This window comes from Salmo trutta, unplaced genomic scaffold, assembly GCF_901001165.1.
Source record: "Salmo trutta unplaced genomic scaffold, fSalTru1.1, whole genome shotgun sequence".
In the NCBI taxonomy this organism is placed as follows: domain Eukaryota; kingdom Metazoa; phylum Chordata; class Actinopteri; order Salmoniformes; family Salmonidae; genus Salmo; species Salmo trutta.
Genome location: NW_021822911.1, coordinates 13,567,991 through 13,590,762, shown reverse-complemented (window position 1 = coordinate 13,590,762; position 22,772 = coordinate 13,567,991). Strand labels below are relative to the sequence as shown.

Genomic DNA, 22,772 nt, shown 5'->3' with positions numbered 1-22,772 from the left:
TTAAAATAACCTTTGTGTTATTGGGCTCTTCAAAGAGCTGTTTCACTCCACGGCATACTGCCATGGAACTTCACCTGCTGGCGATGAGAAGTAGGTGGTCAGCTTCTCCCTCACCTGGAGTGCCTGTCTGGGGGCGTTGTTGGCACCTGCCTTGAAACAGTACAATTCAGTCTATGACCATATCATTAAACTATAGCCCAGGCCAACTCTACTCTTAGAAAGAATGCTACTATCTACTTCAAATGGTTCTCTGGCTTTCCCCACAGGAGATCCCTTTTTGTTTCCAAGTAGAACCCTATTGGGTTCCATGTATAACATTTTCCCCAAAGGGTTCTACCTGGAACCAAAAATGGTTCTCCTATGGGGAAAGCAGAAGGCCAGTTTTGGAACCTTTTTCTCTAAGAGTGTATGTGAGTCCAATAAGAATGTAATGAATGACTGTAACTGTCTTGAACAACAAAGGGTTCTACCTGGAACCAAAAATGGTTGATTAAAATAAAGTTCCAACAGTACATGAGATAATCAGACTGAACCAACTGCTATCTTAAAATGTTTATTCAGTTAGGAAACAGAGGATGTATTACATAAAGTTATCACAGAATTAAAGTTAGCACACAATTCAATAATAAATCCTCACTCACACAGACAAACATGGCTTCATTATTGTTCACAGTTTATTATCATAGTTTCTCACAGATCCTGGCTTCCACTGTTAGAATGGCTGAGCGAGAGGAGATGGGGCTTTTTTCATAGCCTGAGAGAGAGAGAGACATTCAGTTTAACTAGAGGGGCTGGGTGCGCCCCCTGTTGGCTGAACCCGGGTGGGAGGTTCCCCCTTAGCAAGCAATGGACCCCAGCACACCACTGAAGCCATTAATAACTATATTCAAAAACACACCTGGAAACCTGTTCAATCACCAGGCACACGGCTCAACATGGTTCAATGACAGAGAAAAAAAAATATGTCAAAATGAATAAAAAAATGATACAACTGTCTTTAATAAGATCAAACTGAACTAACTGCTATCTTGAAATGTTGAAAAAGTGTTTTTAAATAGGCATCCTATCATTTGAAAATTAGTTGAAAGGCTAAGTGATTCTCCTGACAAGAATTTGACAGCCTTCAAACATAGTGCAAAAAAAGTGGGCGTCAATCATATTTGTGAACATAATCCCTAGCTGTGTATTGCCGCTTTCCATGTTGTCTGTAGCTTGTGAGGTGTGGAAACACTGTTGCTTTAATGGATTTTGTCTTGTTGCTTTTTCTTCTATGTTGCTCTGTCTGTATGCTACGTCTTGCTTGTCCTATGTTGCTCTGCGTGTGCTCACTGCTCAATGATTGTCTATTTGTAATTGTTTTTTAATAACCTGCCCAGGGACTGCGGTTGAAAATTAGCCGGCTGGCTAACTGGCTTAACTGAAACGTTGATAAATGTGCACTGTCCCTGTAAAAATAAAATAAACAGAAACCAACGTTGAGTTGAGGTGCAACCAAAAACTTGAATGATCATAGAAAAGGAAAAAGCGCAACTCTTGCTCACTATAAAAAATGCATTGCTTTATTCAAGCAAGGTTAAAAGATTAACGTTTCGGCCTAGTCTATGACGATATGCAAGTTGTGTTTGCCCAGGAAAAGGGAGACCCAGACTCACCCTGGTTCTTGAGGGTTGAAGACAGCGAAAAAGTATCATTAAGTAAATGGGACTTTTCAATTCTTGAATACAAATCTTTAATGAACATGAATTTAAATACAATTGACTTGAGGATCAGAGCAGGCAGGCTGACTGGCTAGCCCTGAAGGCCCTCTGCCTCTACCTCTGTGTGGTTCATAGGCACTCACATAGGCACTCACACAAAACAATATCCCACATCGCAGGTGGGACAAAAAGGACACACTAAGTATGATCCCCAATAAGAGGTAACGATTATCAGCTGCCTCCAATTGGGAACCATATACACACACCAACATAGAAATATAATACCTAGAAACCCCCCTAGTCACGCCCTGACCTAAAACACCATAGAGAACCCCGAGGGCTCTCTATGGTCAGGGCGTGACACAAGCTGAATATTGAATATAACTGTGATTTCTGTGGAATGGAAAAGGAGACCATTTTTGCATTTGTTTTTTACCTGTATTTATAGCAGAATGTTTTGGATTGACATACAGAATTTTGTTACAAAATAAATTGGGCCGGTTGTACTATTTAATGGTTTTGATATAATGATTTATTTCAGAAATTCTGACGGATAAAGATGTAGCATATTTAATTCAACTGCTAATAATACTAGGTACATTTCATATTCACAAATGCCAATGGCCTAATTCAAAACCTAACTTTTTTCACTTTATAAATTAGTTTAAACAATATGGCATCACTAAATATAATGAAAAACAAAAAGGCAATTAAAACTTGTAGTCTTAATGAATGATTTGTTTGTTTAGGATTCCTGGCAATGTAAATAGTTTGTTAGTACGCTTGTTTGCATGTGACTATTCTTCTTTTGTTTGATGATATTTGTTAATAAAGAAAAGTAAAAAAGAGTGCCCTGTATAAGTTGAAATCATATTGAACAACTACCAGAGAGAACCTTCTCTACATAGGAATTGCATACCATATTTTTTCCCATACATCAAAATAATACTTTATTGTCAATCAGCAATTACTTACTTAGATAAGGCCTCAACAAGGCCCCAGTTAATGGTTGAAAATAACTTATGTCAGTGCCAATGAGTTACACTGAGTGTTAAAATATTAAGATCACCTGCTCTTTCCATGACATATGCTGACCAGGTGAATCCAGGTTAACGCTATAATCCCTTATGGATGTCACTAGTTAAATCCACTTAAATAAGTATAGATAAAGAGGAGGAGAAAGGTTTAAAAAAATATTGTAAGGCTTGAGACAATTGAGACATGGATTGTGTATGTGTGCCATTTAAAGGGTGAATGGGCAAGACAAAATATTTACATGCCTTTCAACGGGGCATGGTTGTATGTGCCAGGGGTACCAGTTTGTGTCAAGAACTGCAATGCTGCTGGGTTTTTTACGCTCAACAGTTTCCCGTGTGTATGAAGAATGGTTCACCACTCAAAAGACAATTTGACACAACTGTGGGAAGCATTGGAGTCAACATGGGCCAGCATCCCTGTGAATGTGTTGTACACTCAGTACATTAATAGTATTGGTACCGTGTTCTTGCCGTAACCTGTAAAGCTGGAGCAGCCTGCGAGGCAGGGGGAGGTGTAGGTGATGCAATTGTCTGAACACACAGGGTCCCACTCCCCAGCCAAGCAGGAGCAGTCTCTGTTACACTCTGACAACAGGCTGCCATCGTACACCAGGGGACCTGGGGGACAGAGAAAATGGCTGGTAATAATGATGTTTAAATAATTGTGTCTGAACTATCATTGACATAGGCACAGTGACAAAACAGCCAGGAATCCTGGCTCAGTAACAACCATACTGTATATTCCCACAAGAGGGAGCCCAGGAAGAGGCCCATGTGTGTTTTGGTCTAACTCTCCCTCATATTCCACTGATCAAAACTTTTGTTTTTATCAACCCACACACCCCCCAACCAACCAACCAACCAATCAGATGTCATATTTACCCATTGTAGGACACGGTCAGACCAGCCACCTTAACGTTGTCACACTTAGCGCCAGACTGCAGAAGGAGGAGGTGGTAGGCCATGAAGGAGGTGACGAAAGACAGCTGGGCTCCAGACACAACGCCAAGCTTATACCTCTTCATCAGTAGACCTCCCAGGAATATCCCCACCGCACCCACAGGCAGGTTCACCTCACCTGGAAAAGTTATACTCACACGTCTTTAGTGCTGCCAGTGTGCTGGAGTTTCATTTCCACTCATGTTCAACAAACCTACAGGGGATGGGAGAAAACAAAAAAAATAGAATTTAATGCCATTCAACATCAATACTGACAGGATGGAACATTTCAGTTGGAGCATGTCCATGTTTCTATGGCTTCGTTAAGACAGGCAGCCCAATTCAGTAGTTTTTTGAGTAATTGGTATTTTGACCAATCAGATATGCTCTGAAAAAGAGCTGATGCGAAAATATGTAATGTGATTGGTCAAAAGATCAATTAGTGGAAAAAATATCATAATTGGGCTGCCTGTCTAAACGCATCCCTTGTCTCTCTGTCTCTGACCCAAACCTCAGTCCTTGCATCGATTACAGAGGGCTGAAAAGGATTACGATCAAGAATCGTTACCCCCTACCCGATGTCCGCCACCTTGGAGTTGGCCCTAGGAGCCCAATTCTTCACCAAACTGGACCTCCGCAACGCTTAAAATCTGGTGAGAATCAGGGAGGGAGATGAGTGGAAAACTGCCTTTAACACCCCTAGTGGTCACTGAGTATTTAGTCATGACCTTCGGAATATCGAACTCACCGGCATTTTTTCAAGCATTGATCAATGACACTCTTAGGGATATGTTGAATGGGTTCGTCTTTGTTTACCTCGACGACATCCTGATCTTCTCCAAAAACCCTTCCGGAACACATTCGGCCCTGTCCCACCTCACTCAAGCAGGTTTTTGCGGGAATCTCAAGGCTGACAGGGCATTCATAGAGCTCAAGAGACGTTTCAACTCCGGACCCATCCTCGTTCATCCTGATCCTACTCGTCCCTTTGTGGTAGAGGTGGACGCCTCGGACACCGGAGCTGGTGCGGTCCTTTCACAGCGGAACGAGGAGGACAAGAAACTGCACCCAGGCGCATTTTTTATTTTGACTAAAAATGACATATCAGTTTGGATACTAGGCTGCAACAACATAGCAGCACATAAAACAATGTTAGGGCTTTGACAGTAGAGTCATGGACAAACGCCAATCAATCAGTTAATAGGAACAACTAGAAAACTGGACAGTATTGAGAGCAGACTCTGAACCACAAGAAAAACGGATCATACTGTCGTCTGTATCTAGTTTTTACTACATGAATTCTCAAGCAACTCAATGTTATTGTTGATACCCATCTCAAAGCTGCAGTCTATGAGTCTGATGAGAGAGCTGGACAGGTCAAAGTGTCTCTCTGAGTGATGGCACACTTCATGTAGGTCCCTGACAGAGCTTTGGTGAAGGAGGCGAACGACAGGGCCACGATGAACTGCTGACAAACACAAGAGACAGAACATTAGTGTGTGTTTGTCCGTGTGTATGTGCATGCGTGGATGCGTGTGCAGACAGAGTGCATGTGTAGCTGAGGTGGCCTGCAAAAGTAAAAAGAACGGACACAAGTTTACGTCTGCAAAGTTCTGGCGCTTTCTTTATTCTGAAGAATGTTTTTTTCCTCTTGTTCAATTGTCTATTTTCTTGTTAGTACTTTGAAAATATTCACATCAAACAAGTGCACATTTTAAATTACACAACATAAATGCACTTTACCTAAAGCACAACTCAAAAATGTTCCACAAATAACCCTGTCTTAGTGTATGGTTTCACATGAAAACCACAATGTATTTCACATTCATACAATAGAAACACCTATATATGAAAACATAACTGAATGTTTTTCTATATACCGCTACCTCTATAGAAAACTGACAACAATACATTCAGCTTTAAGATAGTGGCACCTCCAGAAAATCGTCTCTCTCTCACTGTATGCACTAAAAGTCACAATTTTACACAAAAAAACAATAACATGTAAAACCAACTCAGAAATCCCTAACAAATGGATTCTTTATAAAAAAATCTCCTAGACAAAATCCAGTACAAGTAAGCTACTCAGTAAACATAGTCTCTGTGACTCGTAAATCGTTTTTTACCTCAGCTAGCATCAAGCTAACATATACTCTCACTCAATGTAAATCACGTTCTTCTCTCACTCAGTTCGACACAAAGCCAAAACAAAACCTTTCCTAACGTGATAATACCTTGACAGAGTTGTTAAATAGCATGTTATTACATATTGTGTATATATTTGAACGTTTGGAAGTTCTGTTACATACCTGTAATAGTAAAAAGAACAGACCCAGTTTAGCTCAGTAAAGTTCTGATCCTTATTCAGCAGAATGGTGAGCGCTTGGCCAGAACTTGCTGTTTCTCCTGCTACAACAGTGCAACAGCGCCATCTATTGGCCTGATGGACTGCTAACGCTAAAGTATTTAGAAAATGCAATTTAGATTAATTAAGACAAATACATAAACAAATTGGGGGGGAAATGAATAATAAAAGAGTGTCCGTTTTTAGTGACTTTGTTTTCAACCCATTACACAAGCACAATCGTACATGTGCATTTTAAAGCATTATTAAGAACCTTGAGTGTGGAACTGCAGGGCGTTTGTTGGCCTGCTTGTCAGGGACACACAGTTCCTGTTGGCTGGTCAGCTTCGCTCTGTCCTCTGCTGAATCACCCATCCTATCCAGTCAGATACGCAAAAACCACATCAATTTCACATGTGAACACGGGAAGTGTTCCAAAAACATGTTTTCATGTATTCTTCACATAAAATGTAAGTTGAAATCATGTGGTTTTTCTGTCAGGGCAGGAATATAAGATGCATTTTCATGTTATGTTTGATGTTGCATGATCTTGAAAATGCAATGTTCTTTGAGGTTCTTCCATTTGCTTTTCCATGTATTTCCATGTATTTTACATTTTACATTCCCTCAGTCCTTTTCACTTTCCTTGGCAAAATCAAATCAAATCAAATGTATTTATTTAGTCCTTCTTACATCAGCTGATATCTCAAAGTGCTGCACAGAAACCCAGCCTAAAACCCCAAACAGCATCGGTAGCCCTGCCCCCTGGTAAACAGCGTATGATCGCTGGATGATTCATTTTAAGTCTAATACTACAGGTAATGGAGAATGGAGTCGCCAATGACTAGGGTTTTCAATTTGTCAGAGCTAATGCTGGGAGCCTTCGGCGTCTCAGACCCCGTAACGGGAGGAGTAGAGACCTGAGAAAGCTCAGACCCCGTAACGGGAGGAGTAGAGACCAGAGAAGGCTCGGCCTCAGACTCCGACTCGCTGCTTAATGGGGAGAACTGGTTGAAAGTTTCTGTCGGCTTTAATCGCTGCCAAAAGTGATTCTAACGTGTATTGTGAATACTTATGTAAATTAGATATTTCTGTATTTCATTTTCAATACATTTGAGAAAAAACCTTTTCACTTTGTCATTATGGGGTATTGTCTGTAGCTGGGTGAGATGATAAAAAAACTATAATTTAATCCATTTGGAATTCAGGCAGTAAGAAAACAAAATGCGGAATAAGTTAAGGGGTATGAACACTTTCTGAAGGCACTGTATATCTGCAAGAAAGTGATAAATGAGCAACTCTTTGAAAGGGGGTCATATAAACATTGCCTTATTTAAAAAAAAAATTGCTATCATGCTATAATCGGCATAGTTTCTCAGGCCAAATCTTCATTCTGTAAAATAAAGTAAAATACACGCTACAGGGAATGCAAAAAAAAATGGCTTCTGCAAAGCACATATACATTGTCCAATCAACATCCACACATTGATTTCATTCTTCGGGTCTTCATTCAAACACAAACACTCTTGGAATAACATGCTCTTTCAGTGTCTTGTTGCAGGTTGTGCAATGTTCAAAAGCGTGTGAGAGATTAGCATGAATGTGTGTGTATGTCTGAGGGGTCAAGTTTGGATGGTCGTACATATGCAAATAGACTAGATTGTATATTTCAGGACCATGGACAGCAGCGATATCGGCATAGTGATATCTGTCATCCAGCACCACATGACAGTAAACAGCGGCCATCTCATGTGAAGTTGGCACTGGGGAAATCCCATGTAATGAGAAACGAGGCCTAGGAGGCAAAAAGACTGAAGGAGAAGATTCCCACAGGAACTCTATGCTAAACTGTTCTGCCACATTCATTTCAAATGTTACATCTTTCGAATTGTAAATAATAGGGAATACATCTGCAAAAAATTGAAACTGACTATTCAAACTACACTGTACAGCTTTAGTGTGACTGTGCATCAAAGGTACATCTGTAAACAATTCCGTTCTCAGATGTCTGTTTAATGTGAGAAACAAAATGAAAAACAACTGTTAGACCATTACAATGCGGACTGTCATGCATTTTTAGTATTACCAACAAGACAACGAAGTGATACATGCCATGGACACTTATAACGGATACTTTCCCAACACCAAAAGTTCCCACGCTGAGCGATATTGTTTACTACACTATTATGCATACAATCCAAGTCATACGTTTATTGTCATTCATACTCTTATTTGTAACCGAATATCTTTGCAAAAGTGTTCATTGTGTCAATTCAGAGCTCGGAAATATTGGAATAATGTGCTTAAGGGGACTGACACTTAAGGCGCACAACAGGATAACACAACTACCACATTTTCAATTGACAATCATTTTTTTAAATGGATGTGGTCAATAGATTTGTATAGGCACATATAAACAATGTATTTAACTTGTAAACCAAGGTTGGATTGGTAGGTCTAAGCAACATGCACCTGGATAATCACGCCATGAATCGGGACGGGCTCCTACGTCCTCATATACACATTATGACATAATAAAGAGCTTAATCTTTCACGAAATAAAGACATAGAAGCATACCCAATTATACAGGTTCTACACATTCCATTTCTCCATGGCAATAGAATGTAAACATTCTATTTTGCGCAAAACATCGCCTGCAACTCAATTCTAAGTGCAGCATATTGGACGACTCCACAGTCATTGATCATTCGCGACTTTAAGTCATTCTTGTTATCTCTAGAGCATCCCGTATATCTATAGTGCTGTATTTCTTCCCCATCTTACCATGGATAGGGTTTGGTGCATTCCGGAGTTCACTTATGGTCCCACAAAGGTAATCTTAGGAGAAATTAATTTTAGCATAGTGTAAATGCCTGTGCATAATGTGCATAACAAAGCATCATTATTTTCATTATCTTCAAAGGAATTCTGTAGAAGCAGCCTTTATTTTCAGACTCTGCAGGCCTGCTGGGAGGAAACATATTACAACAAACAGGTAAGATTCATCCCACAAAAACATAAACAGAAAGAGAGTTGTCTTTCAAGACAGTTTAGAGAAGTTGGTCATAAGAGTTCTTAATATCACTTGCAAATTGTCAGGCATGAGTAGTTGTGAAATGTTGCGAGAGGCCCTTCTGAAAGCACATGATATGGTATTTCGTGGCATGGTCTCACACCTTACCTCATCTTGCAGAAGAAGCTCATGGTCCATTATCTGCTGCTCCAGAGTCAAGGCCAGGTCCCGCCCCATGTCACCACGGAGCACATGAGCAACTGGCTGGTGTCTCAGGGCAAAAAATCCCTTAGGGAGAGGTGAGCACCACGCCAGCACTCACCTTCACTGCCATTCCCTGCCACCAGCAGCACTAAAGGAGGTGTGGGTAAAATAAACAACAGAAAAATCACAAGCCAGGAAAGTTGAATTGCTCTGTGTTTTATTTGAAGGGTGTGGAAGGAAACCCTGGAGGAGGGAAACGACCTCGCTCGGCTGGTAAGAGAATGAGAGTTAGAGACATACTACAAGTTAGTGAGCTCTTTACTAGCCTTTCAACAACGAGTTAGCACAGCAGGATAGATCTGTTGTGAAACTACACTAATGGGACTTCCTGTTTCATACTGCAGGCCTGGGCAGTAAACACTTGCCTAAAAATGATGGACATAGAGCACGAGGCTTTCTGCAAGCTCCGCCGCTCCATGCATTCCACCTCGCCAGCTGACATGTGAGTTCCATGTACTGCCCTGCATATGACTTGATCCATTTATCTACACATCTGGAACTACGCAGAAACAGACTAAGACAGTGTTCTCTGTGAGCACATTGCACATCGTTTAGCTTTGTCTTCTCCTTTTTGTTGATTTCAGCGATCCTAAAGCCCACAGCATCGTGGAGAGAGCTGTGAGGAGCATTCTGGGCGAGCAGTCCAATGAGGCCCGTAGCAACCCAGCCCATCTCAGGTGGTGGTGGAGGTGGTGCCCAGGCTCCTCCTGGCCCTGTGGCTTCAGCCAGAGGAAGGCCATTCAGAGCACCCAATCCTAATAAGCGGGATGGCCGTGGGCATGGTGGCGGCCGTAGTGCAGAAGCTCTCCTACATGTTAAAGGACCCTTCACATCACATCCCTTTCTCCCGGGCTGCTGCTTTTGACTCTGTGCGGTCGATCCTCGGGAGAATCAGTCAGTCCTTCTCCACGGATGACCTGCAGAGCCCTTTTTATATGAGCTCTGTCTGTGCCTTTGTGGCGGACGAGGTGCAGAGCTGCTTCCAGCCCCCTGCAGCCACCCTACCAGTCCCCCCTGTCCTCCTGGTGGCCGTCTCCACCACACGACCAGCTGACATCCAAGCAGGTGAGTAGCAATGATAGAGAGCACTCTGACAGATGCCTGTTTTGATGACATCTTGGTGCCTTGTAGTAGTAGAGCTCATCAGGATTGTTAGTGTCACCCATAACACAGACCTGGCATCTTCCCACCTGGAGGTTGTGGACATCACCCCAAAAACAGAGGCAGACCCGGCTTGTTCCCACCTGGAGGTTGTGAATATCACCGTTAACACAGAGGCAGACCCGGGTTCTTCCCAACTAGATATTGTGGACATCACCCCCAAAACAGAGGCAGACCCGGCATCTTCCCACCTGGAGGTTCAAGACATCACCCAAAAAACAGAGGCAGACCCGGGTTCGTCCCACCTGGAGGATGTGAACATCAGCCGTAACACAGAGGCAGACCCGGGTTCGTCCCACCTGGAGGATGTGAACATCAGCCGTAACACAGAGGCAGACCCCGATTCATGACGTGATTATCCAGGTGCATGTTGCTTAGACCTACCAATCCAACCTTGGTTTACAAGTTAAATACATTGTTTATATGTGCCTATACAAATCTATTGACCACATCCATTTAAAAAAATGATTGTCAATTGAAAATGTGGTAGTTGTGTTATCCTGTTGTGCGCCTTGAGTGTCAGTCCCCTTAAGCACATTATTCCAATATTTCCGAGCTCTGAATTGACACAATGAACACTTTTGCAAAGATATTCGGTTACAAATAAGAGTATGAATGACAATAAACGTATGACTTGGATTGTATGCATAATAGTGTAGTAAACAATATCGCTCAGCGTGGGAACTTTTGGTGTTGGGAAAGTATCCGTTATAAGTGTCCATGGCACGTATCACTTCGTTGTCTTGTTGGTAATACTAAAAATGCATGACAGTCCGCATTGTAATGGTCTAACAGTTGTTTTTCATTTTGTTTCTCACATTAAACAGACATCTGAGAACGGAATTGTTTACAGATGTACCTTTGATGCACAGTCACACTAAAGCTGTACAGTGTAGTTTGAATAGTCAGTTTCAATTTTTTGCAGATGTATTCCCTATTATTTACAATTCGAAAGATGTAACATTTGAAATGAATGTGGCAGAACAGTTTAGCATAGAGTTCCTGTGGGAATCTTCTCCTTCAGTCTTTTTGCCTCCTAGGCCTCGTTTCTCATTACATGGGATTTCCCCAGTGCCAACTTCACATGAGATGGCCGCTGTTTACTGTCATGTGGTGCTGGATGACAGATATCACTATGCCGATATCGCTGCTGTCCATGGTCCTGAAATATACAATCTAGTCTATTTGCATATGTACGACCATCCAAACTTGACCCCTCAGACATACACACACATTCATGCTAATCTCTCACACGCTTTTGAACATTGCACAACCTGCAACAAGACACTGAAAGAGCATGTTATTCCAAGAGTGTTTGTGTTTGAATGAAGACCCGAAGAATGAAATCAATGTGTGGATGTTGATTGGACAATGTATATGTGCTTTGCAGAAGCCATTTTTTTTTGCATTCCCTGTAGCGTGTATTTTACTTTATTTTACAGAATGAAGATTTGGCCTGAGAAACTATGCCGATTATAGCATGATAGCAATTTTTTTTTTTAAATAAGGCAATGTTTATATGACCCCCTTTCAAAGAGTTGCTCATTTATCACTTTCTTGCAGATATACAGTGCCTTCAGAAAGTGTTCATACCCCTTAACTTATTCCGCATTTTGTTTTCTTACTGCCTGAATTCCAAATGGATTAAATTATAGTTTTTTTATCATCTCACCCAGCTACAGACAATACCCCATAATGACAAAGTGAAAAGGTTTTTTCTCAAATGTATTGAAAATGAAATACAGAAATATCTAATTTACATAAGTATTCACAATACACGTTAGAATCACTTTTGGCAGCGATTAAAGCCGACAGAAACTTTCAACCAGTTCTCCCCATTAAGCAGCGAGTCGGAGTCTGAGGCCGAGCCTTCTCTGGTCTCTACTCCTCCCGTTACGGGGTCTGAGCTTTCTCAGGTCTCTACTCCTCCCGTTACGGGGTCTGAGACGCCGAAGGCTCCCAGCATTAGCTCTGACAAATTGAAAACCCTAGTCATTGGCGACTCCATTCTCCATTACCTGTAGTATTAGACTTAAAACGAATCATCCAGCGATCATACGCTGTTTACCAGGGGGCAGGGCTACCGATGCTGTTTGGGGTTTTAGGCTGGGTTTCTGTGCAGCACTTTGAGATATCAGCTGATGTAAGAAGGACTAAATAAATACATTTGATTTGATTTGATTTTGCCAAGGAAAGTGAAAAGGACTGAGGGAATGGAAAATGGAAAATACATGGAAATACATGGAAAAGCAAATGGAAGAACCTCAAAGAACATTGCATTTTCAAGATCATGCAACATCAAACATAACATGAAAATGCATCTTATATTCCTGCCCTGACAGAAAAACCACATGATTTCAACTTACATTTTATGTGAAGAATACATGAAAACATGTTTTTGGAACACTTCCCGTGTTCACATGTGAAATTGATGTGGTTTTTGCGTATCTGACTGGATAGGATGGGTGATTCAGCAGAGGACAGAGCGAAGCTGACCAGCCAACAGGAACTGTGTGTCCCTGACAAGCAGGCCAACAAACGCCCTGCAGTTCCACACTCAAGGTTCTTAATAATGCTTTAAAATGCACATGTACGATTGTGCTTGTGTAATGGGTTGAAAACAAAGTCACTAAAAACGGACACTCTTTTATTATTCATTTCCCTCCCAATTTGTTTATGTATTTGTCTTAATTAATCTAAATTGCATTTTCTAAATACTTTAGCGTTAGCAGTCCATCAGGCCAATAGATGGCGCTGTTGCACTGTTGTAGCAGGAGAAACAGCAAGTTCTGGCCAAGCGCTCACCATTCTGCTGAATAAGGATCAGAACTTTACTGAGCTAAACTGGGTCTGTTCTTTTTACTATTACAGGTATGTAACAGAACTTCCAAACGTTCAAATATATACACAATATGTAATAACATGCTATTTAACAACTCTGTCAAGGTATTATCACGTTAGGAAAGGTTTTGTTTTGGCTTTGTGTCGAACTGAGTGAGAGAAGAACGTGATTTACATTGAGTGAGAGTATATGTTAGCTTGATGCTAGCTGAGGTAAAAAACGATTTACGAGTCACAGAGACTATGTTTACTGAGTAGCTTACTTGTACTGGATTTTGTCTAGGAGATTTTTTTATAAAGAATCCATTTGTTAGGGATTTCTGAGTTGGTTTTACATGTTATTGTTTTTTTGTGTAAAATTGTGACTTTTAGTGCATACAGTGAGAGAGAGACGATTTTCTGGAGGTGCCACTATCTTAAAGCTGAATGTATTGTTGTCAGTTTTCTATAGAGGTAGCGGTATATAGAAAAACATTCAGTTATGTTTTCATATATAGGTGTTTCTATTGTATGAATGTGAAATACATTGTGGTTTTCATGTGAAACCATACACTAAGACAGGGTTATTTGTGGAACATTTTTGAGTTGTGCTTTAGGTAAAGTGCATTTATGTTGTGTAATTTAAAATGTGCACTTGTTTGATGTGAATATTTTCAAAGTACTAACAAGAAAATAGACAATTGAACAAGAGGAAAAAAACATTCTTCAGAATAAAGAAAGCGCCAGAACTTTGCAGACGTAAACTTGTGTCCGTTCTTTTTACTTTTGCAGGCCACCTCAGCTACACATGCACTCTGTCTGCACACGCATCCACGCATGCACATACACACGGACAAACACACACTAAAAGAAGATCAGGATGTCGTCGAGGTAAACAAAGACGAACCCATTCAACATATCCCTAAGAGTGTCATTGATCAATGCTTGAAAAAATGCCGGTGAGTTCGATATTCCGAAGGTCATGACTAAATACTCAGTGACCACTAGGGGTGTTAAAGGCAGTTTTCCACTCATCTCCCTCCCTGATTCTCACCAGATTTTAAGCGTTGCGGAGGTCCAGTTTGGTGAAGAATTGGGCTCCTAGGGCCAACTCCAAGGTGGCGGACATCGGGTAGGGGGTAACGATTCTTGATCGTAATCCTTTTCAGCCCTCTGTAATCGATGCAAGGACTGAGGTTTGGGTCAGAGACAGAGAGACAAGGGATGCGTTTAGACAGGCAGCCCAATTATGATATTTTTTCCACTAATTGATCTTTTGACCAATCACATTACATATTTTCGCATCAGCTCTTTTTCAGAGCATATCTGATTGGTCAAAATACCAATTACTCAAAAAACTACTGAATTGGGCTGCCTGTCTTAACGAAGCCATAGAAACATGGACATGCTCCAACTGAAATGTTCCATCCTGTCAGTATTGATGTTGAATGGCATTAAATTCTATTTTTTTTGTTTTCTCCCATCCCCTGTAGGTTTGTTGAACATGAGTGGAAATGAAACTCCAGCACACTGGCAGCACTAAAGACGTGTGAGTATAACTTTTCCAGGTGAGGTGAACCTGCCTGTGGGTGCGGTGGGGATATTCCTGGGAGGTCTACTGATGAAGAGGTATAAGCTTGGCGTTGTGTCTGGAGCCCAGCTGTCTTTCGTCACCTCCTTCATGGCCTCCTTCTGCAGTCTGGCGCTAAGTGTGACAACGTTAAGGTGGCTGGTCTGACCGTGTCCTACAACGGGTAAATATGACATCTGATTGGTTGGTTGGTTGGTTGGGGGGTGTGTGGGTTGATAAAAACAAAAGTTTTGATCAGTGGAATATGAGGGAGAGTTAGACCAAAACACACATGGGCCTCTTCCTGGGCTCCCTCTTGTGGGAATATACAGTATGGTTGTTACTGAGCCAGGATTCCTGGCTGTTTTGTCACTGTGCCTATGTCAATGATAGTTCAGACACAATTATTTAAACATCATTATTACCAGCCATTTTCTCTGTCCCCCAGGTCCCCTGGTGTACGATGGCAGCCTGTTGTCAGAGTGTAACAGAGACTGCTCCTGCTTGGCTGGGGAGTGGGACCCTGTGTGTTCAGACAATGGCATCACCTACACCTCCCCCTGCCTCGCAGGCTGCTCCAGCTTTACAGGTTACGGCAAGAACACGGTACCAATACTATTAATGTACTGAGTGTACAAAACATTCACAGGGATGCTGGCCCATGTTGACTCCAATGCTTCCCACAGTTGTGTCAAATTGTCTTTTGAGTGGTGAACCATTCTTCATACACACGGGAAACTGTTGAGCGTAAAAAACCCAGCAGCATTGCAGTTCTTGACACAAACTGGTACCCCTGGCACATACAACCATGCCCCGTTGAAAGGCATGTAAATATTTTGTCTTGCCCATTCACCCTTTAAATGGCACACATACACAATCCATGTCTCAATTGTCTCAAGCCTTACAATATTTTTTTAAACCTTTCTCCTCCTCTTTATCTATACTTATTTAAGTGGATTTAACTAGTGACATCCATAAGGGATTATAGCGTTAACCTGGATTCACCTGGTCAGCATATGTCATGGAAAGAGCAGGTGATCTTAATATTTTAACACTCAGTGTAACTCATTGGCACTGACATAAGTTATTTTCAACCATTAACTGGGGCCTTGTTGAGGCCTTATCTAAGTAAGTAATTGCTGATTGACAATAAAGTATTATTTTGATGTATGGGAAAAAATATGGTATGCAATTCCTATGTAGAGAAGGTTCTCTCTGGTAGTTGTTCAATATGATTTCAACTTATACAGGGCACTCTTTTTTACTTTTCTTTATTAACAAATATCATCAAACAAAAGAAGAATAGTCACATGCAAACAAGCGTACTAACAAACTATTTACATTGCCAGGAATCCTAAACAAACAAATCATATTCATTAAGACTACAAGTTTTAATTGCCTTTTTGTTTTTCATTATAGTTAGTGATGCCATATTGTTTAAACTCATTTATAAAGTGAAAAAAGTTAGGTTTTGAATTAGGCCATTGGCATTTGTGAATATGAAATGTACCTAGTATTATTAGCAGTTGAATTAAATATGCTACATCTTTATCCGTCAGAATTTCTGAAATAAATCATTATATCAAAACCATTAAATAGTACAACCGGCCCAATTTATTTTGTAACAAAATTCTGTATGTCAATCCAAAACATTCTGCTATAAATACAGGTAAAAAACAAATGCAAAAATGGTCTCCTTTTCCATTCCACAGAAATCACAGTTATATTCAATATTCAGCTTGTGTCACGCCCTGACCATAGAGAGCCCTCGGGGTTCTCTATGGTGTTTTAGGTCAGGGCGTGACTAGGGGGGTTTCTAGGTATTATATTTCTATGTTGGTGTGTGTATATGGTTCCCAATTGGAGGCAGCTGATAATCGTTACCTCTTATTGGGGATCATACTTAGTGTGTCCTTTTTGTCCCACCTGCGATGTGGGATATTGTTTTGTGTGAGTGCCTATGTGCGCTACGTGTTTCACGATCGTTATAGCTTTGTTGTTTTTGGAAGTTTCACTATTATTAAAATGTGGAACTCTACTCACGCTGCGCCTTGGTCTAATTATTCATACGACGGTCGTGACAGCTTGAATCTTTCCAAAACATGTTTCACAGGATAAATTCTATGTAACATTTCAAATGAAACTTCCTTTACTTTGTTACTGATACAATATTTGTTAGCAATTTTCCATGCTTTCCCCCATTGTATATCACCATAGATATCTGACCAAAAGAATCTTGCTGAGAGAATTGTAGTATCATAAACAATATTCCTAATCTGTTTATTACTACATTTATTTTACATTTACATTTTAGTCATCTTATCCAGAGCGACTTACAGTAGTGAATGCATACATTTCATTTCATACATTTTTTATTTATTTTTTCTGTGCTGGCCCCCCGTGGGAATCGAACCAACAACCCTGGTGTTGCAAACACCATGCTCTACCAATACCAATGCCAATGAATATATTTTCATGTAAATCTGTTACATCAACCACAGAGGAATTTAAAGGAGACAACCCCCCCCCCTTGGAATCGCATCAAAAACAATTGCATATTCTTTTGGGGTAATTGGAATTTTAAACTTATCAAGAAATTCCCCATATGAGAGTAGATATCCATCCTTATTCAGTAACTGACCAACTAAAATAATTGTATTCTCAAACCAGTTATAAAAAATACTTATTTTTAAATCATATATCTTTGTTCCATAAAAAGTATTTGTGTTTATACGCTAACATCCAATCTAGAATTGTCTGCTTATGGAATTTGGCCAACTTTACTGGGATTTTATCAATATCAAAATTACATCGAAGCAAAATTCGAAACCACCAACAGAGTCAAATAAATACTTAGGGAAAACATTCCAAATACTGTTCTGGTTCTTAACATACTTCAGAATCCATTTTTTTTTTACATTTATTTTAAAAGTATTATTTGGAGTATTGAAATCTAAAACCTCAAGACCTTGTTCTTGGGTATTAGTGAGAATATATTTTCGTAGATAGTGAGGCTTGTTCCTCCAAATAAAATGATAAAGAATCTTATCTAAGTCCTCTATAATTTTAGGGGGTAAGCCAAGTGATAACGAGACATAAACCAATATGGATAACCCTTCAGCTTTGGAAAATAAAACCCAACCGTATAACGAAATATCTCTCATCAACCAGAAGTTCAATTTCTTCTTTGTTTTCTCAATAATGGAGTTAAAGTTCAATTCACTCCTTTGTTTTTCATCCTTGGATATAACAATTTCAAGATAAGTAACCTTATCTTTAATTGGGATACCATATACTTCCTGTAAAACACAATCCTTGAGTGGAAATAAGACTAACTTATTGATATTAATTTTCAAACCCGAAACTAAGGAAAATTCTTCAATACAGGAAACTGCTTTAGAAACCTCATTCCTGTCTCTTAAAAATATGGTGGTATCATCAGCCAGTTGACATAGTTTAAATTCCTTGCCAAGTGCTGAAACACCATAAATTCCCTTTTTTGATATGAAAGGCCATAATTTGAGTAACCAATAAAAATACAAATGGACTAATTGGGCCTAATGCCACGGCCAATATCAAATCTTTGGGATCTCCCGCGAGCTAATTTTACAGAGCTTGTACAACCACTATATAAAGTTTGGACTGCTTTCAAAAAATAGTCACCAAACCCCAAAAAACATATTGCTTTGAACATAAACTCATTTTCTACAGTGTCAAAAGCTTTATAAAAATCAACAAACATAAGAAAACTATCATCAAGGATGAGGTCATTATAGTCAATCATATCTAAGATCAACCTGATGTTATTACTAATGTGTCGAGCATGCATAAAACCAGATTGTTCATCAATTATATGCTAATGGGTCGCCAGTTGTCTGTATAAAGAGTATCCTTATTAGGTTTGGGAATCAAAGTAATTACACCTTGCTTTAAGGAAGCCGGTAACTCCCCTTTTTCTATTGATTCTTGAAACATAGCAAGAATGAAAGGAATCAATTTATAATTGAATTCTTTATAAAACTTGCTTATAAACCATCATTTCCAGGGGACCTATTGTCCTTAAGGCTTTTAATACAGTCTTTTATCTCAATTTCAGATAACGCATCATCACAAAAATCCCTGAAATCATTATCTATCTTCTTAGCAATGTTTGCTACATTGTCTAAGAAAAGATCCATATTGGAAGTTGGCTGGGCTGATGTATACCGATTCTGATAAAACTGGGCAACATGCTGAGAGATTTCTTTTGGATTTTCATTGGGAGCATTATTAATCATTCATTTACATATGGAAGTCTTTTCGCCTGCCTTTTTTTCTAAATTAAAGAAATATTTTGTATTTTTCTCTCCCTTTTCCATCCATTTTCGTCTTGACCTTATAAACGTTCCCCGGGCCTTTTCCTCGTAGATACAGTCTAACTGTATTTGCAATGATGATAGCTCCAGTAATTCCTGATTAGTTAGTTAACTTTTTTTAGTATAATCCATTATTCCCTTTATGATGTCATATTCTTTCTCTCTTGGCACGAGCAATTTCTTTCCCCATTGAAATAGCCAAAAGCCTTAATCAAATTTCATTAGCTCCCAGTAACTTCCAAACGTATTCATAACACAGGCACAATTCCAGTATTTATCATTAATTCCAGCTACTGCCTTCTCTAGTAAAGTCTTGTTCATTTTCCAGTAACCTTTGCTAACTTTTTTTGTTGACAAACCATGCATATTTATCTTTATTGAGATCCCTTTGTGGTCTGTTAAAATCGATGGTTCAATCGAGACTGTTTCAACCTTGTCAGCCATATCTTCAGATATCAGCCAGAAATCAATACGGGATTGTATAGATAAATCTTTAGTACTCCATGTAAACATAATCTTATCTGGGTTCTTATGTCTCCAAATATCTAGAACACCTAACCTTAGACATATATTCCTTATCTCACAAACAGAATTACTATCCTTAGGAGGTCATCTATCTAGATTATCATGTATTAAAATCTCCACCCCATATTACTTTGGCCAATGGGAATTTAGACATAATTTTACTCATTTTCCTCTCAATGTCTCTAAATAAAATACAGTTACTTGACTTGTTATTGGAAGCATAAGTATTTACAACAATGAATTGAACATGGTTGACATCTACCAATAGTATAATCCATCTCCCTGTATTATCTGCTTCATGACTCAATATATGACCCTTAAAGTTGCCTTTTAAAATAGCAACACCTGCTGACCGATTAGTACCAAATGAAAACCAAATATCATTCCCCCATTGACACTCCCAAAACGCAGTATCTGTGGAACAGGCATGAGTTTCTTGAATGAAATAAAAGTCGGCACTCTTACCCTTACAATACAAAAAAATAAATATTTCCTTTTCAAAATATTACGGATTCCCCTGGCATTAATAGAAAAAACAGAAATGGACATTTACTATCAGTGACTATATGAAGAATATTAAACTTGTATACGTTCACACGAATCAGGGTCTCACAAAAAGAAAAGTTCTTACTAGTTGCAAATAAAAACAGTCCTTTGCACCACGCAAGTGGTTGACCTAAATTATATATATACATATTTTTATACAATTGCAAATAACATTTTACCATAGATTGGTAAAAACGAATAGCCATTAAGCTAGCTTTAAGTGTCAGTGCGAATTTCCCTGCCATACATTTTTTTTTAGATATAAAATAAGTTTGGCTCACACAAACAATGCTCTTTCCTCAAGAAATATAAAGTTTTATCAGATGCAAATAAAACTCAGCACTGCACAACTCACTTGATAAATCCAGCAGTCAACAAACTAGGCGTCAGCGTGAATTTCCCTTCCATTACCAAAAGCCTTAGCTCCGGCAAAGTATGCACTTTTCCCTTCCTTCCTTGCTCTCTCAATCATCGGCCACAGACGATTCCGAGCTTCTTGATCCTCAGGTTGCAGCCACTGGTTGCAGCCACTGCTAGCTAGCCAACTCTACCAGCTAGCAGTACTGTATCATTTTTAGTCAATACGATTTTTGCAACGTAAGCTTAACTTTCTGAACTTTCGAGTTGTGTAGTCCACTTGTGTAGCTAGCAGGACTGACTTTGTGTTAGCTAGCCAACGTTTAATTACTTCTGCGTTATGAAAGGAACTAGACACGGACACGAATGATCCATTGGTAGTTTGTTGTAACCAAGTATTGGTGCTAACCGTGTGTTATTGGATGCTAGTTAGCTACGGCGTCATAGGATACGGTGCACTCGGTGGGTTTCACAGAAGAATAATGTACCAAGTTATCTAGCTGAATAAACTAAGTTTGAGCCTATTCCTGGAAACATTGAACCACTGTAGTTTACATCAATTATAATTTCTAAAGTGGAAGTTGGAATAGTTATATTTGAGTGTTTCAGTGAATGGTTAGTGAGGGAGGCCCTGCTCTCTCGTTTCCCCAGTTGTTTAGTTAATTTTCATTCCAATCTCCTTTGCATTAGCGTAGCCTCTCCTGTAGCCCGTCAACTATGTGTCTGTCTATCCCTGTTCTCTCCTCTCTGCACAGGCCAAACAAACGCTTCACACCGCATGGCCGCTGCCACTCTAACCTGGTGGTCCCAGCGCGCACGACCCACGTTGAGTTCCAGGTCTCCGGCAGCCTCTGGAACTGTCGGTCTGCGGCCAACAAGGCAGAGTTCATCTCAGCCTATGCTACCCTCCAGTCCCTCGAGTTCTTGGCGCTGACGGAAACATGGATTACCACAGAAAACACTGCTACTTCTACTGCTCTCTCCTCGTCTGACCACGTGTTCTCGCATACCCTGAGAGAATCTGGTCAGCGGGGTGGTGGCACTGGAATCCTCATCTCTCCCAAGTGGACATTCTCTCTTTCTTCCCTGACCCATCTGTCTATCTCCTCCTTTGAATTCCATGCTGTCACAGTCACTAGCCCATTCAAGCTTAACATCCTTATCATTTATCGCCCTCCAGGTTCCCTTGGAGAGTTCATCAATGAGCTTGACACCTTGATAAGTTCCTTTCCTGAGGATGGCTCACCCCTCACAATTCTGGGTGACTTTAACCTCCCTACGTCTACCTTTGACTCATTTCTCTCTGCCTCCTTCTTTCCACTCCTCTCCTCTTTTGACCTCACCCTCTCACCGTCCCCCCCCTACTCCCAAGGCAGGCAATACGCTTGACCTCATCTTTACTAGATGCTGTTCTTCTACTAATCTCACTGCAACTCCCCTCCAAGTCTCCGACCACTACCTTGTATTCTTTTCCCTCTCGCTCTCCTCCAACACTACTCACTCTGCCCCTACTTAGATGGTATTGCGCCGTCGCAACCTTTCTCTCCTATTGTAGAGAAAATTGGAAAGGGATTTAACTCCTGGTTTTTAAGAGATCTTTCTTTATCTGGACGTGTACTTTTATCAAAATCTGAAGGTCTGTCCAGATTAGTTTATACCTCCCTTGCCTTGGATGTTCCTCTGTCAGTAACTAAAATGGTTGATACGAAATGATTTAACTTCATATAGAGGAATAAACCACATTATTTTAGAAAAGCGGTAATATGTAGCACCCAAGGTGAGGGAGGGTTGAATGCTCTGGATTTTTAAGCCTCATAATATTTCAAATTAAATGGATGCAAAACTATTTAAGAAATAAGGATTGCATCTGGAATATCATCCCTAATTTAATATTCCAACAAATTGGTGGTCTCGAATTCTTACTCAAACACAATGTTACATTCACTCCTGGGGAGTATCAAATTGTTGTTAGAGCTGTCCCTAAAGGTGCTATTCTTCTTTTAGGAGAATATAACAATACTCCAAGTGCAACTGTTGAGGATTTTGTAGCCTCAATACAATTAGAAGGAATTGACATTGTAAACTATAAATGTAATAACATGTATATAAGGAAACTGTCAATATGTTACTATTCCCTCTGTTA

At 40.0% G+C, this 22,772-nt stretch overlaps 1 protein-coding gene and 2 long non-coding RNA genes across 9 annotated transcripts; 2 read left to right on the top strand and 1 right to left on the bottom strand.

Moving 5' to 3' along the window:
- Positions 1 to 2,508: 2,508 nt before the first annotated feature.
- Positions 2,509 to 6,619, bottom strand: LOC115186387 (uncharacterized). 4 transcript variants are annotated; one of them, XR_003875748.1, is made up of 5 exons: positions 5,983 to 6,619; positions 5,004 to 5,141; positions 4,422 to 4,735; positions 3,617 to 4,323; positions 2,509 to 3,352 (listed from the first exon to the last, which is right to left on the bottom strand). It is a non-coding gene; the product is annotated as an uncharacterized LOC115186387 (long non-coding RNA). The 4 variants fall into 4 exon arrangements; XR_003875747.1 differs by having other exon boundaries at positions 3,617 to 4,735; positions 5,983 to 6,130; positions 6,292 to 6,619; XR_003875746.1 differs by having other exon boundaries at positions 3,617 to 4,735.
- Positions 6,620 to 9,707: 3,088 nt separating this feature from the next.
- Positions 9,708 to 11,299, top strand: LOC115186386 (uncharacterized). Its single transcript, XM_029746033.1, has 2 exons — positions 9,708 to 10,360; positions 10,469 to 11,299. Exons 1-2 carry the CDS (start codon positions 10,063 to 10,065, stop codon positions 10,804 to 10,806), a joined length of 636 nt encoding a protein of 211 aa, XP_029601893.1. The 5' UTR covers positions 9,708 to 10,062; the 3' UTR covers positions 10,807 to 11,299.
- Positions 11,300 to 12,682: 1,383 nt separating this feature from the next.
- Positions 12,683 to 21,414, top strand: LOC115186725 (uncharacterized). 4 transcript variants are annotated; one of them, XR_003875858.1, is made up of 4 exons: positions 12,683 to 13,018; positions 13,180 to 14,235; positions 14,334 to 15,030; positions 15,295 to 16,884. It is a non-coding gene; the product is annotated as an uncharacterized LOC115186725 (long non-coding RNA). The 4 variants fall into 4 exon arrangements; XR_003875860.1 differs by having other exon boundaries at positions 12,683 to 14,167; XR_003875857.1 differs by having other exon boundaries at positions 12,683 to 14,235.
- Positions 21,415 to 22,772: the final 1,358 nt, after the last annotated feature.

What these genes read in the sequence shown, in the direction of transcription:
- LOC115186386 (XM_029746033.1), top strand. Translation starts at nt 10,063, where the DNA reads ATGGCCGTGGGCATGGTGGCGGCCGTAGTGCAGAAGCTCTCCTACATG. An exon ending in ACCAGCTGACATCCAAGCAG is followed by an intron (nt 10,361 to 10,468) that starts GTGAGTAGCAAT and finishes CCCATAACACAG; the next exon opens with ACCTGGCATCTTCCCACCTG.